This window comes from Salarias fasciatus, chromosome 7 (assembly GCF_902148845.1).
Source record: "Salarias fasciatus chromosome 7, fSalaFa1.1, whole genome shotgun sequence".
Lineage (NCBI taxonomy): Eukaryota > Metazoa > Chordata > Actinopteri > Blenniiformes > Blenniidae > Salarias > Salarias fasciatus.
This window is the reverse complement of record NC_043751.1, coordinates 31,068,848-31,083,666: the sequence shown is the minus strand read 5'-3', so window position 1 is coordinate 31,083,666 and position 14,819 is coordinate 31,068,848. Positions and strand designations below refer to the sequence as shown.

At 51.1% G+C, this 14,819-nt stretch overlaps 1 protein-coding gene across 2 annotated transcripts; it reads left to right on the top strand.

The window, feature by feature from the left end:
* The first annotated feature begins 545 nt into the window (after positions 1-545).
* Positions 546-14,553, top strand: tango6 (transport and golgi organization 6 homolog (Drosophila)). Of its 2 annotated transcripts, none has more exons than XM_030097112.1 (18): positions 546-686; positions 1,246-1,841; positions 1,926-2,024; positions 2,421-2,577; positions 2,936-3,042; positions 3,189-3,351; positions 3,479-3,540; positions 3,700-3,812; positions 4,105-4,281; positions 4,373-4,505; positions 4,675-4,881; positions 5,434-5,577; positions 5,820-6,194; positions 6,863-6,920; positions 7,255-7,413; positions 8,472-8,623; positions 9,601-9,714; positions 14,304-14,553. In XM_030097112.1, the coding sequence occupies exons 1-18, from the start codon at positions 635-637 to the stop codon at positions 14,478-14,480; spliced, it is 3,045 nt and encodes a 1,014-aa protein (XP_029952972.1). In that variant the 5' UTR covers positions 546-634; the 3' UTR covers positions 14,481-14,553. The 2 variants fall into 2 exon arrangements, with proteins under 2 accessions (XP_029952972.1, XP_029952971.1); XM_030097111.1 differs by having other exon boundaries at positions 4,367-4,505.
* The last annotated feature ends 266 nt before the right edge of the window (positions 14,554-14,819 follow it).

Below are 14,819 nucleotides of genomic sequence, written 5' to 3'. Positions count from 1 at the left end.
CATGAACAGACAGACGGTTGGGATACTTATCATTATTATCAGAAAAAGAAAAGGAAAATAAATTCTTAAACTTTTAAATTCTGTTTTATTGTATTATTGTAATTCAGCTAAGATTAAAATATCCACATATTTGCAGAATCAAGGAGAAGACATTTTTAAAGAAACGAAGTGCCCACGTGGTCACCTGCTGTGTAGTTACCGATTGTCTCCACCAGGCGGAGCCTGTCTCATTCACCTCCATGTTACAGCAGATACTTCAAGTGCTTTAGGGAAGAAAACACATGAGTGAGAAAAACACATTATATTCAGGAGTTCAAACGCTACCGCTTGACTATGTTCATCTTGATAAGTGTGTACCTGTCAATAAAGTCAAACGTGTTGATAAAAATATTTATTTAACGTTAATTATAAAGCGTCGAATCCAAATCCGATTTATTTAATGTACCTGAATGCAGCCTTACGTCACGTAGCGTCGGCCAATCTCGTTATCGAATCACATCTACGTCATGACGTCACGTCAAAGCGCCACAGCTCTCTGTGTTTTTAGCATTTAGCCACGTGAGCCGGTTTCCCTCCAGAAACAAACTCTTATCTAAATATTCTCTGTAAATATGAGAGTTTCGGAGTAAAAAATATGACTTCAGAGATCCTGTCTGCGATGCAGACCCTCACCAGGCCGCCGGACGGTGGGTGGAAGGAAGCTCGAGACAAAACACACACGTTTAAGGCTGGGATGTCTCCTGTGTGTGTGTGTGTGTGTGTGTGTGTGTGTATTGTATAGACGTATTCTGTGTGCTTGTGTATGAATATTCTTTTTGTGTGTGTATGTGTGTTCTCTCTCTTTGTGTATTCTATGTGTATGTATTCTGTTTGTGTTGTGTACGTGTTCTGTGTTTGTGTGAGTGTGTTTATCCTGTGTATGAGTTTGTGTGTATGTATTCCCTGTGTGTGTATGTATTTTCTCTATGTGTATGTGCATGTTTATGTATCGTGTGCGTGTGTGAGTTTAAGTGTTGTATGTTTGTTTGAATGTGTGTGTTTATCCTGTATGTGAATTTGTATGTATGTACTCTCTGTCTATGTGTATTTTCTATTTGTGTATTCTTATGGGTATGTATATCTGTGTGTGTGTGTGTGTGTGTGTGTGTGTGTGTGTGTGTGTGTGTGTGTGTGTGTGTGCTGCAGAGCCTGAATCCTCTGCATCGCTTCGTTTCCCCTCAGTTGATTCTCCTGTCTTCTCTTCAGGCTCATCTCCTCTCGGCTCGCCGTCCCCCCTGCTGGCAGCTCTGGAGGCCAACAGGGCCGCCCTCCTGGAGCGTCTCCGTGACGACGGCGGGCTGGAGGCGGTGCGACGGCTGCGCGAGGAGGCGAAGGCGGCGGCACCCTGGTACGGCGAGGGCGGCGAGGAGGACGGCGCCTGGCGGTTTGTGCAGGAGCTCCTCCTGCTGCTCCTCGCCTTGACGCGACACCTGAGCCGGGAGCTGCGGAGCTTCCGGGAGGCCCCGCCCCCTCCCGCCGGCTCGGCCCCGCCCCTCCCCCCCGACGTGCTGAGCGCGGCGCAGCAGAAGACGCTAGCGGCGGCGCTGCAGTTCGCCGTGCGCCTCGGGCTCCGCCCCCACCTGGCGCCCGGCGTGGGTGTCCCACTCGGCGCCCGGCCGGAGGAGCCGGCGGGCGAGGGGGCGGGGCCACAGGCCGGGCCACGCCTCCTGGTCGCCACAGAGGCGCTGCTGCAGGTGTCGCAGCTGTCCTCGCTCGCCGCCGTCCTGTTCAGCAGACATCTGGGGGACGTGATGGCGGCGCTGTGCCAGCTGGGACACCAGCCGCCGAGGGACGGGGGGACGGTGAGGACAGCTGCTGCTCCTCTTCCTCCTCCTCCTCCTCCTCCTCCTCCTCCTCACCGTCTCTTCCTCCTCCTCTCCCTGCAGCTCAGTACTGAGGAGCGCCGTCGTTGCCGAGATTCTCTGCAGAACCTTCTGGATAAAGTTTACCAGCCGCTGGTCGTGCGGGAGCTGCTGCTGCTGCAGGTAGAGTCTGGACGGGTGGAGGAGCGCCGCCCGGCTCCGTCGCCGTCGGTTCGACTCCGTCGTTTTGTACCGAGGCGAGCCAGAGCTCCAGCTGCCATCACTGACTTGAGTTTATTTGAAAAAGCAACATGATCTGAATGAAACCTTCAGTAAAATCACCTGGAAACGTGAAGATCTGCTCAGTGATGCATGTTTGACAACATTTCTGGAGTAATTTGACACCAGCTTCATGCTGTCGTCAACTCTAGATTACAACATTTAAAAAAAAACCTTAAAAATACATGAATATTGAATTAATTCATTGATTCAAGTCTGTTGACATTTCTGAAGAACAGCTGATGTAATTTGACACCAGCAGATTGATTGATCGTGTCTTCTGGGATGTTTTGTTGTCAGGGCGGTCCCACGGCGGGCGGCGGTCCCGGGCCCCGCCCCCTCCGGGCCCCGGCTCCGGCCTGGCTGAGACGCCTCTGCGGCCGACTGCTGTCGGAGAGGCTGGTGAAGCCCGACGGCGTGCAGGCGGTGGTGCGGGCGGTGCTGGAGGGCGGCACGGGTGAGAGCTCCGACCGTAGAGCGGGGGTGTCAAACATAAGGCTCGCAGGCTCAAAACCGGCCTGCAAGAGGCTCCAATCCGGCCGAAGCAGTGTGGAAACTTCAAGTTTTTTTTAGCAGGTTTTTTCGGAATATCGACTGAAGACGACACTGAGAGCCGAGCTGAGCTAAGCTAAGCTAGCTAACCAGCTAGCTTAGCGACCGATATCAATATTGGTATAAAACAAGTTCTGTGATGATTTTGTGAGCTGGAACCGAAAGTTACTGGGTTTTTTTTTATTTTCTGAAAACTTCAAGATATAAATGTCAGACCGATACTGAAGAAAGCCCCGAACTGAAGTACCAGGTGTGTCCTGCAGGGGGCGAGTCGGACTGGAGGAAGTGTGACGCCGTGGCCCGGATCCTGGTGGCCTGTCCTCAGCAGGCCGCCTCCGCAGAGCAGTACTTCCAGCTCCTCTGTCCTCAGGTGAGACGGCGTCCCTGACGGCGCCCCGTTTGGCGGCCCGTTGGGCGGCCCGTTGGGCGTCCCTGATGGCGGCGGACGGTGGCCCGTTGGACGTCCCTGACGGCGGCCCGTTGGACGTCCCTGACGGTGCTCTTCTTCCCCCCCAGATCCTGAACCTGCTTCACTTCAGAGACAAGCTGACGGCGCAGCAGTTCCAGCGTGTGGCCACCAGGGCGGCGCTGTCCGTGGTCCAGGAGCGGCCCGCCTTCGCCAAGCAGTACCTGCTGCGCCCCCTGCTGGCGGCGCTGCGCCACTGCACCAACGCGGACGGTCAGCTGCACAAGCACCGGGCACACGGTTCAATGCCGCCAGTTATTTTACTGTTTCTGTGTGTGTGTGTGTGTGTGTGTGTGTGTGTGTGTGTGTGTGTGTGTGTGTGTGTGTGTGTGAGACGCAGGCAGCGGGGCCTCAGAGGTGGACGAGGCCGAACTGTCACAGTGTTTGGACGACGTCTACAAGGTGAACAGATTGAAACAGAAAAGAAAACGTTCCTGATGAGAACCGAAAACAGAAAAGGAACTTTAGTCGTTTTCTCCTGACTGTGGAACTCAACTGAACTGAACTGAAGTGTGTGTGTGTGTGTGTGTGTGTGTGTGTGTGTGTGTGTGTGTGTCTCAGGTGTGTGTGGTCGGAAACACTCCGTCCCCGTGTCTCCTGGACGCTCTGGAGGAAGTCCTCCCCGTCATCTTCACCCTGTTCTGCTTCACCAAGAAGAACGTCTCACACCTCCGGTAAGAGAAGCGCAGACTGACTCCCTCTCTGGGCTCCAGGTTCGATTCCCTCTGCACTCTGTGCTTTGAATCCTTCCTCTCCTGAAGACAGCCCCTGTCATGAAGGTGTTCGGCCTCCAGGTGGCGCCACTGCAGCTCAGTGTGAGAGGAGAACAGGAGAGACTGGAATCAAACAGCTGACTCCCCTGAACTCAGTCTGAAATCTGGATGTTCAGCTGAACCACAGTCCCTGACGCTGCCACTGATGGTGTGTGTGTGTGTGTGTGTGTGTGTGTGTGCGTGCGCGCCACAGCGCCCCCTGTCAGGAGGTGCTGCTGTGGTACCTGAGCCACGCCGAGCCCGCCGCCGCCCGCTCCGCCCTGCGGCGCCTGGCGGGCCTGCAGGAGGCGCCGGTGGGCGTGGCCGAGGGCTTCCGCTTCAGCCCGGGCAGCGAGGGAGGAGCCCGGCTGAGCCGCACCCACAGCTGCAGGTGTGTGTGTGTGAGACGCTGCTGTGCGTGTGTGAGAGACTCTGCTGTGTGTCAGACCCTGCTGTGTGTGTGTGTCCCCCCCCAGGGACGAGGACGAGGACGAGGACGAGCAGCTGTTTGAGCGTCTCTCAGAGCAGCAGTGGAGCCTCCAGGCTCTGATGCAGCTGCTGGCTGAACTGAAGGGAAACCAGCTGCCTGCAGACTTCTTCCTGCTCCTGCTGCAGGTGCAGCTCTCTACTCAGCTCTACTCAGCTCTACTCAGCTCTACTCAGCTCTACTCTACTCTACTCTGTGCTGCTCTGCTCTCCCGTGCTCTGCTTTCTACTTTACTCTGCTCTCGTCTATTTTACTCAATTCCACTTTGTGTCGATGTTTCCTCTGCACCTCCTGCAGGAGCTGACCAGCTGGGTGGAGGGGGGGGAGGAGGAGGAGGAGGAGGAGGAGGAGGAGCCGGTCGTGTCGGCCATGACACTGCTGCAGCTGGAGCATCGTCTGCAGGGCGGAGCTGAGAGGAGGGGTCAGAGGTTAGCGCTGCTGCAGGTGCTGGCTGTGATGGTGGAGAGTCTGGAGCACAGCCAGCTGCTGAGGAGCACCTCGCAGGTGAGGGGGAGGGGCTAGCAGGCTAATGCTAACAGGCTAATGCTAACAGCCAGCTGGTGAGGAGAGCCTCGCAGGTGAGGAGGAGGGGCTAGCGGGCTAATGCTAACAGGCTAATGCTAACAGCCAGCTGCTGAGGAGAGCCTCGCAGGTGAGGAGGAGGGGCTAGCAGGCTAATGCTAACAGGCTAATGCTAACAGCCAGCTGCTGAGGAGCACCTCGCAGGTGAGGGGGAGGGGCTAGCAGGCTAATGCTAACAGGCCAATGCTAACAGCCAGCTGCTGAGGAGAGCCTCGCAGGTGAGGAGGAGGGGCTAGCAGTCTAATGCTAACAGGCTAATGCTAACAGCCAGCTGCTGAGGAGAGCCTCGCAGGTGAGGAGGAGGGGCTAGCAGTCTACTGCTAACAGGCTAACACAGATTGAGTTTAGCTCATCTTAACTCAGCTGAGCTTGACCTAGCTTAGCTCATTTTGTGCAACTTTTAGCTTAGCCTAGCCTAGCTTCACTGCTGACATCTCAGATGTTCTCTGGCCGTCTCGTACCGTCGTCCTGCAGGTGGTGGATTTCATGGTGTCCCTGCTCCAGAGAGCTTGTGTCGGCCTGAACCGGGGCCCCGGACCAGGTGTTGAGAACCCCGTGGAGAGCCAGACGCTGAGCATGGCGATGGGCCTGGCGGCCACGCTGCTGTCGGGCCCTCAGGTACTCCGCCCTCTGTTTTAATTCTGTCCAATTTGTCCTGCAGCTCAGAATTTGGTTCTTATTGATTGATTTGAGACCTTTTGTTTTTTTATTTGTACTTTATTTTTGGATTTATTTATTGTTTACTGTTCACTGAGCTGTTCTTTAAAAGAGTGGTGACCTTCTGAGCACCTGAATGCTTCCTTTGAGGCCCAGTAGCACACAGGAATTGACGGGTTGTCCCTGAACGCCTCGTGTCTCAGCTCAGCTCGGAGGACTACTCGTCCATGTCCCGGCTGCTCCCCCCTCTGGAGACGCTGGCTCAGCGGCACTCGGATGCCTTCATCCAGGAGCTGGCGTCGAACCTGCGAGCCGTCATCGCCACGCACGGAGCGTACCGGCCCGACGACCTCGCCGCCGCCGCCGCCGCCGCCGCCCCGCCTCCACGCCCCACAAACCCGCCTCCACAAGCAGCCCTCCGGTCGGAGCCCCGGCCGCCGCCCAGGCCGCTTTCTGATTGGCTGCTGGAGGCCTGTGACCCCGACGTGCCCACCCGGGCGCTCGCCCTCAGGACCCTCACACACCTGGTGCAGGTCAAAGACCCCGAGGCCGTCCGGGCCCAGGACAAGGTCCTCATGGTGGGTCGGTCAACCAAACTGACGCTGACTAGTCCCACAATAGTTTAACGACTGGTGGAAGGACTCGTTTCAGCTGGATCTGAGACTAGTTAATGAAAGGTTTTGGATATAATTCGAGACTAGTTAATAGAAGGTTATAGACTTGATTTGAGACTAGTTGAGGGAGGGATTTGGACTTGATTTGAAACTAGTTTATAGATGGTTTTGGACTTAATTTGAGACTAGTTTATGGATGGTTTTTACTTAATTTGAGACTAGTTTATGGATGGTTTTTACTTGATTTGGGACTAGTTTATGGAAGGTTTAGTACTTGAGTTTTGTTCTATTTTTCAGGGCAGTTCTGACCTGGTTCCAGTTTGATTTTTTCTGTTTTTAAATATTTTTTAGATGCTTTCAGTCTAGTTTCAGGAGTATTTGCAGTCCGGTTCAGCCTCAGTCTTGGACTGTTCCTGCTGTTCTGCTGCTGCTGCTGCTCTCGGGGGGCTTGTTAAGCTGCTGTGGATCAGACTCATTGACTATTCTGTGTAATCAGGAAGGAGACCCCCTGCTGTGCGAGCACAAACACATTGATTTTAGTGACTCTTTGATATGTCTCTTTAAAATGCAGCATCGACCTCCATCCTCCTCTTCTTCTGATGTCCTGACTCGCCTTCTGTTTCTTTTCGCAGCTCTTCTTAGAAAACCTGGAACATGAAGACTCCTTCATTTACCTGTCCGCCATTCAAGGTGAAGCATATTCCTGCAGCCGACGTGTTCGATTCACTTCCTGTTGGACTCAGATTCCATCCATACAGCTTCAGGCTTGATTTGCTTTGAGTTTAGTTCACTCTGGTTGTTTGGACTGAAAACTTTCAGTTTTCGGGTTTTCATTGTTTTCTGGACTCAAGTTGGATTAGTTGCAGAATATTTCCTCACAGTTTTGCCCTTGATTGTTTTTATTTATTTTGGACCAGTTCTTTGAGTGTCAAACGGTTTTGCTGAGTTTAGTTTCAGGCTTTACCACCAAGTGTGTAAAAACATGTCCGTGTGTGTGTGTGTGTCTGTGTCTGTGTGTGTTCAGGTCTGGCTGCTCTGGCGGACTCGTACCCTGACAGGATCCTGGATCGCCTCCTGCAGGACTTCCAGCTGGGCCCGTCGCTGCGTTCGTCCGACCCGCAGCGCTCGCTGGAGACCCGGCTGAAAGTGGGCGAGGTCCTGATGAGGGCGAGCCAGGCCATGGGTGAGGGCGTCCTTCACTGTGTGTGTGTGTGTGTGTGTGTGTGTGTGTGTGTGTGTGTGTGTGTGACTTGTCCTCCTCCCAGCTGCCTGCTGTCTGGACTCTCTGTTGGAGTGCCAGCCCGGCCCAGAACAATCCGTGGGTTCTTGTCTGATCTCTGGCTGCAGACGCTCAGAGAGCCGCTGTGTCAGACCAGCGGGCGGCTGCAGGTTCGCCTCTGCGGCGTTTCCACACAAACCGTAAAGGAGCTGCAGGGGGCAACGTGAAAAACACGAGCTTTAACCCCACCTAGACCACAGAGGGGTTCTGGATCATTGGAGTTCAGCTTAGGGTCATTTCAGTCACTGATTCACTCAGTGAGAGGAAGATGCTCTATAATCTGGATTTTTGCTCTTCTTTACAGCTTTAAAGCTTCAGTCACTCCTAGATGTTTCAATTGGTTTTACTTGTTTTAACATTTTAGCTGTTTAGTGTTTAGTGATCTGAGATTTTTACATTTTTAGTTTTTTTTTTTTTTTTTGCATTTTTCGTGATTTTTATTTCAGCATCTTCAGCTAGTTTACTGGTTAAACCATTCCCTCACAGCTTTCAAATATTCATTTTCTCCACAAATCAAGCAGAAAATTAACTCTGCTTCATTTGTAATATAATCAAATGAGTCTTCTGAATTTATTTCTTGGTGTTGTTTCCTTGGATTTTTCGGTTTTCTGTCTGAGGGGTGCGGTTGACGCTGCGGTCAGAGGACAGTGGCAGCAGGATGCAGGCTGTAGTTTCATGACCTGGATCGTCTCCAGAGCAGCTGAAGAGACAGCAGCTGTGAGCCGGCCGCCTGCTGCTCTGACAGTAGTGACACTCACGTTGAGGCGTGAGCTAAAGATGCTGCCTTGTTGTCTGAGGCGGACCGGCTGGCTCACCAATCCGGCTGGCTCGCCAATCCGGCTGGCTCGCCACGCCGGCTCTGTGCTGTGTGACGAGACGCAGCTCAGTGATCTGAGAGCTCAGTGTGTGTGTTCACTGTGACGATGTGACAGCTTCCCTCTCTGTTCCCGCCGCCGCTGCAGGGGAGCTGACGCCTCACCTGGGCCGGCCTCTGCTGGGTGTCTTCCTGCGAGGGACCAGGGACCCGGACCCTAGCGTCCGGGCCAGCAGCCTGTCCAACCTGGGCGAGCTGTGTCAGAGGATGGACTACTCGCTGGGAGCTCTGGCTCAGGAGGTCAGAACGTCACGCCGAACAGACGAACAGCTTCACGGAGGGTGACTCATAGTCAGGATATACGGTGGTGGCGTCAGACGGGAACAGCAGGGGGCCTCTGTTTACTGTATATCCTGGACCAGAAGCCACAGCTGGCAAAGTCCAGTCATAAAGACAGAAAAACAACACTTACAGTCTCATCCATCAGCCAGTCAGCTACGAGTCCAGTCTTGGCTAGTTAGCGTGGTTACCGTGGTTACTGTGGTACAGAGACGGTGGTGGGCTGTGATCTGATCCGGCTGCAGCGGCGGCTGTTTCAGGAAAACCAGCTGCCGTTGTGTCAGCAGCAGGGGGAGGATGCTGATTCATCAACCTGTGTGTGTGTGTGTGTGTGTGTGTGTGTGTGTGTGTGTGTGTGTGTGTGTCCTACCCCCAGCTGCTGACCGCCACACACCATCCTGAGAATCTGTCCTTCAGTCTTCACTCAACACAGACACACTTTAATGATCTTGAAGCTTGTCTGAGATCCTGTCTTTGCCTTCTAAAATGAGTCTAACTTTAATCGACTGTAATTTATGGTCATTCTGACAATTAAAAAAAAAAATGGGGGGGGGGGGGGGGGGGGGGGGCAGTATTGATCCCAGAGGAACTCCACGCATTATTTTAGATGCTAAAGGCAGAAGTCTGTCATGAATATGTATTTTAAACATCTGAAATGTTTATGTAAGAACTGCTGCTACAGTGAACTCTGCACTTGTCCACTCTTGTGCTTGCTGTGTTTTTTGGGACCCAGGATTGATTCCTGAGGAACTCCGAACCTCAAAGTCTTTCTTCTAAATAGTGGATTTTAAAGGCAGGACTTTAACCTGCGTGATGCTGGACTGCTGGACAGGAGAGGACGATTTTCTCTCTTTCTGTCGTCATGTTCGTACTGCTGCAGATTACCATACGTGTGTGTGTCTGCGTGTTTGTGCGTGCGTGTGTGTGTGTGTTTGCAGCTCAGCTCGTGTCTGACTGCTCTGATAAAGACGGAGAAGGAGGTGGAGGTGAGGAGAGCTGCCGTCCACGTCATCGTCCTCCTGCTCCGAGGCCTCAGCGACAAAACCACCCAGGTACACCGAGGACGAGCGACACTGTCCATGTTACCATGTGCCATGTGTCTGGTTGTCAGGGAGACGTGTCACTCTGACTGGAGTGACACTGACGGTGTTTCAACTTGCTGTCGTCATGGAAACAAGAAAGCTTCCTTTGAGTAGTTGTAGAATCATGACAGTCCGAATGTTGTCAGACTCCGTAGTCATAGAAACATGAAGCTTCACATGTTGTCATGGAAACATGAAGCTTTGCATCACGGCGTCACGCTGCTCTGATGATGTCATGGACATTTTGGTAGGTCGTCATGGAAACATGGCGCACCGTCAGTCAGTCAGTCAGACTCACTCAAATGACCTCCGGGTCACTTCAGCTCCAGCTCCAGGAGTGAAACTAGTCAGTAAGCTGAAACTGCATGTTGGGACACACACACACACACACACACACACACACTAAACAAACACTTGGCAGCTTGTAATTTTCCATCAGGACACTTCTGATTTTTGCTGATAAAGTGTTGAGGAGACGCAGGTGGGGCAGGAGCTCTGTTGGAGGCTGACAGTGTAGCTCCTGATGGGGTGTAGCCCCCCCCAGGTCCAGGACCAGAGCTGTTCCAGGGTGATCACGGTCTTTAGGCCACATTCCTCAAGTGTCTGAACTCCAGAGTTCGTCAGTTGGCGACACAGAGAACCTGAACGATGGAACTCTGAGAACGGAGAACTGGTCCTGGATCAGATCAGACATTCAGTGAAAAACCAGGAAAACAGAAAAGAAAAGAAAGAAAGGAGAGTTTAAAACTGAGAATAAATTCATATCATTAATCTTTGAGAGGAGAAATTCTGTTAACACAGAGATCAGAGCAGAGCAGCCTGGCTGCTCCTCCTCCTCCTCCCTCCTGCTCCTCCTCCTCCACCCCCCTCCACCCCCAACCCCCTCGTTCGTTCCCAGGTCCTGGTGGTGTCATTATCTCCTGCAGCAGATGTGTCAGTAATAACAGGACCTGAACTGGAACCTGCAGCCACCACCTCCATCACCTCCTCCACCACCAGAGACACGGAGCTGTGACCAGATCCCCTCTTTAGATCTGGTTTCGTTGTTAAACCTTTAGAACAGACTGGAACTTCTCCACCCTCAGATCAGCTCCTCCCCTCTAGCTTCTCATTCAAAACCACAGGAAGTTCCTGAAGGTGAACGTTAAAACACATCACTCTGTTCCACACTGAGCTGAGTGAAGACGGAGCGTCTCCGCCGGGACTCGTCCTCAGTCCTGAGAGCTGGAGCTGCAGGTGTAGCGGAGCGGCAGCGGGCTGGGAACAGCAGAGCTGTGTCATAGCAGAAGCTTTTTAGCATGAGCAGCAGTTTTAGCTAGCAGTTGTTTTTGTTTTGTTTGTTTGTTTTTTTTCAACACACCTGGTTCAGCCGAGCAGCTGCTTTTAGAGCAGCCATACTTTAGCATTAGCACCTGGTTTAGCAGAGCAGCAGCTGCTTTAGCATTAGCAGCCAGGCTTTAGTATTAGCAGTATGGTGACCACCAGTGTTGCCAGATTTGGTTGAGCTATTTCCGCCCAATGACATTCCAAAACCCGCCCACTTCTGCACAAAACCGCCCAATACAAAACATTTAAAATTTTAATAAACGTGGATTTAAATGCATTTACAGTATTAAAGATTTAAGCCCAAATGGCAAGTTGTATTATTACAGACAGTGCATGTCACAGAAAATGTGGAAAAAAATGCACCTCCTGTATCCCAGTGCCAGGCCCAAGTTAACTCAGCAGCAGTAACATCAACCACCTGCTGTTTACACGTACCAGAACACCGGTAAAACGATTACTACGGACATGGAGACCGTGGATTTACATGAACAGTCACCTTCCACACCAGTGGTGCTGAAAGACGCACAGCACCACAGCTGTGCAGTATGACAGCTGAATGATCATAGATCAAGAGCACACAACGCCGCCGTGAAAAGATATTTTAAGACAGTCAGTAAATGCATTAAAACAGTGGATGGAATTAACGGAAGTTTTCATGGTGTAGATAATATAACATAAAAATCATCTTACCTGTACGCAGAATCAGCGTCTTCCATGAACTTGATTTGAAGAACTTTTAGAACTATGTACTATTGTAGAACTAGGTTGTTATGGTGACATTGATAGCGACTAAATAACTCACTGCAAATAAATGTGTTTTAATTGAATATAATACGAGTGAATGAAGTTTACTGAATTTTGTAGTTGTACTGTTTTTAAACCATAAAATAACAGTTTGTTGTGCTGTTTCCACAATATAAAAAACCGCCAGATGTTGGCAAAAGCAGCCCAGATATTATATACCCGCCCAATGCATTTTTCCCCCGCCAGATGTAATCAAAAGTAGCCCAATTGGGCAGAAAACCGCCCAATCTGGCAACACTGGTGACCACCCGTCCCGTGGTCCCACAGGTCAAATGAACTGGGAGATATGGAGCTGCATTTCTCTCCAAATATTAAAGCTGTAGTGCGTAACTTTTAAATGTCTATGAATGTCCGTTGTAGCCAAGCCACTACTAGTGGAGATGACAAAATGCAGATTAAGCCGATCGGCTCCTCTAACATCTCGCGGGATTTTTCAGTATATATAATTCTTGCTTTGCATGTCGACCGGCGCAAATTACGCATTTTACATCACAACAAGAAGGGAGGGGGAGGACGGGAGCGTCTCATAGCAACAGGCAGAGCCAGGCAGACCGAGGAAGCGGCATGGCGGATAATCCAAAGAAATGACCGAGAATGAGTTTTTATTTTGCATTCTAAAAGAGAGAGAGTTCATGTGCGTATATGTCCTGGTGATTTCTTCAATAGCTTGTGTGTGTGTGTTTACCAGTCCTGCCGGTGAAAAAAATGTACACTTGTTTTCTACACCATATCACGGTACAGTTAATGCTGCAGCACAAGCACTGACACACTTTCTATAATTAGTGGGACTGGCAAGGTTTTTTCCTACTTTGTGTGTAACACTTGGTTTTTCATCAGGAAGCAGCTACTGAAGACCAACGGACAACAGATGATTTCCGCTGACGACCACTGGGTCTTTTCATCCTCTAACCTGTCAGTTACTAATTAGCTGGCACCTCGTCTCCCGTTTGTAAGAAGTTTCTGTGGCAAGAAAAACAAAAACAATAATTACCTTTTCGGAAGAGTCCATCTTTTTTCACCAGCTTTCTACCAAAAAACTAACGGTGATCAGCGCTGTGGAAACGCGAATCACCGTGGCAGCGGTTGGGGGGGGGACACCGGGGACACCCGGGCGTATGTCATATGGAAGCACCGGCTTTATTGTTGTAAGAACGCAGAATTCCGCTAGAGGGTTACCGAAGTTACGCACTATAGCTTTAATATAACATTTTTGCAATATTTAAAGCTAAAACGAGGATCTGTGTTTGAAAGAGACACTACAGTAACGGGATTCACAGGTGATTTGGAGTAAATAGGTCAAATAACCTGCAAGCCATTGAGAAAAACCTTTTTCATGTAAATATTAATAAAAAGTCATTAGGAACATTGCCAGAGCAAACAAAGAGGTGTGTCTGAACCAGACAGTGTAGTAATGTGATTCCCAAGTGATTTGGATTCAGTAGATCAAATAACCTGGGAGTTATTGAGCTAAAATACGGTATTTTTATAAAAAATATTGATACAAATGATTTGAAATACCAAAAGCTAAAAAAAAAAAACGGCAAGTCTGAGTGACTGTAGTAATGTGATTCACAAGCGATTTGGAGTCAACAGGTCGGAGAACCTGGAAAAACCAAACACACTGAAAGCTCAGGGCTCATTAACAAGGGAGGCCTGTTATGAGCAGACAGCAGCAACTGCGTCTGTTCGGGGAACAGGGCAAAGAATTAACATTAAAGGGAGAGTTCGGGATTTTTTGACATGAATCTGTATGGCATCCCCGTCAGCAGTGTTGTACATTCACACAGACTGACCCCTGACCCCTGGCAGCGTCCAGTGAGCGGAGACCCTGTCCCATTTTGGTCCAGACGGAAGTAGTCCGGCAAGTGTGCTGGGGTCACCAAAATAAAGCGTTTTTCTTCTAAAACCAATATGTGTTCGAATGAGTGATATATTTGCATCACAAAACCGTTCATCACGAAAAAGTCAGACCTCGTAAACGCTTGGCACTATTTTCTCTCCCTTCATATCACTCCAGCTGGAGGCAGCGCTGGTTTCACTTCGTTTACCGCTCGTAAAGTTAGCTCCAGCTGGTCCGACTTCATTGGCCAGCAGCGGTGACGAGGCATCTAGTGTTCTATAAGATATCTGTGACCCTAATTAGCAGCCATGCTTTAGCATTAGCAGCCATGCTTTAGCATTAGCAGCCATGCTTTAGCATTAGCAGGTGCTTTAGCATTAGCAGCCATGCTTTAGCATTAGCAGGTGCTCAGCGGAGCAGGTTCGATGCAGCAGCAGCATGTCGAGCACTGATTGAATTAAAATCTGACAGAGGTCTTGGAGAAACGGAGGAATCGAACACTGACTGCTGGTTTGCTGCTCTACAGGATTCTGTCTGTCCTCTCCTCTGTCTCCGTCCTCAGCTGTCTCTCCTCTGTGTCCGTCCTCAGGTCCTGGGCGATGTGCTCCTGGACCTGTACCGGGCCCTGAGGCTGGTGTCCCGCTCGGATCCGGACCAGGTGGCGGTCCTGCAGGCCCAGCTGGCCCTGGAGGAGCTGGACGAGGTGATGAGGAGGTTCCTCTTCCCCCAGCAGAAGCTGGAGAAGAAGATCGTGGTGCTGCCGTAGCTGGAGGTGGAGGGACACCAGCAGCACCACCCGCCAGCTCCCAGCCTGCACTTTGTCCTTTTCAATAAACAATCAAGCAACACATGAAAGTCTGTGCTCCACTTTGGTCTCCGCCCTCTCCTCACTGTCCTGATTTCTCCTGATCACGCCGTTTGACCGTTTGTCCTCCTTCCCTCTTTGTTCGTGAGTTGAAGTTTTGGTCGTTGAACCCAGAGAGCAAACCTCTCTGTTTACCTGTCGGTCTACGTCTCCACCCTCACCTGGGGTCGTGACCTTCAGGGGTCACGACTGAAACAATGAGCAGACAGGTCCAGGTGGCTGAGACGGCTTTTCTGGAAG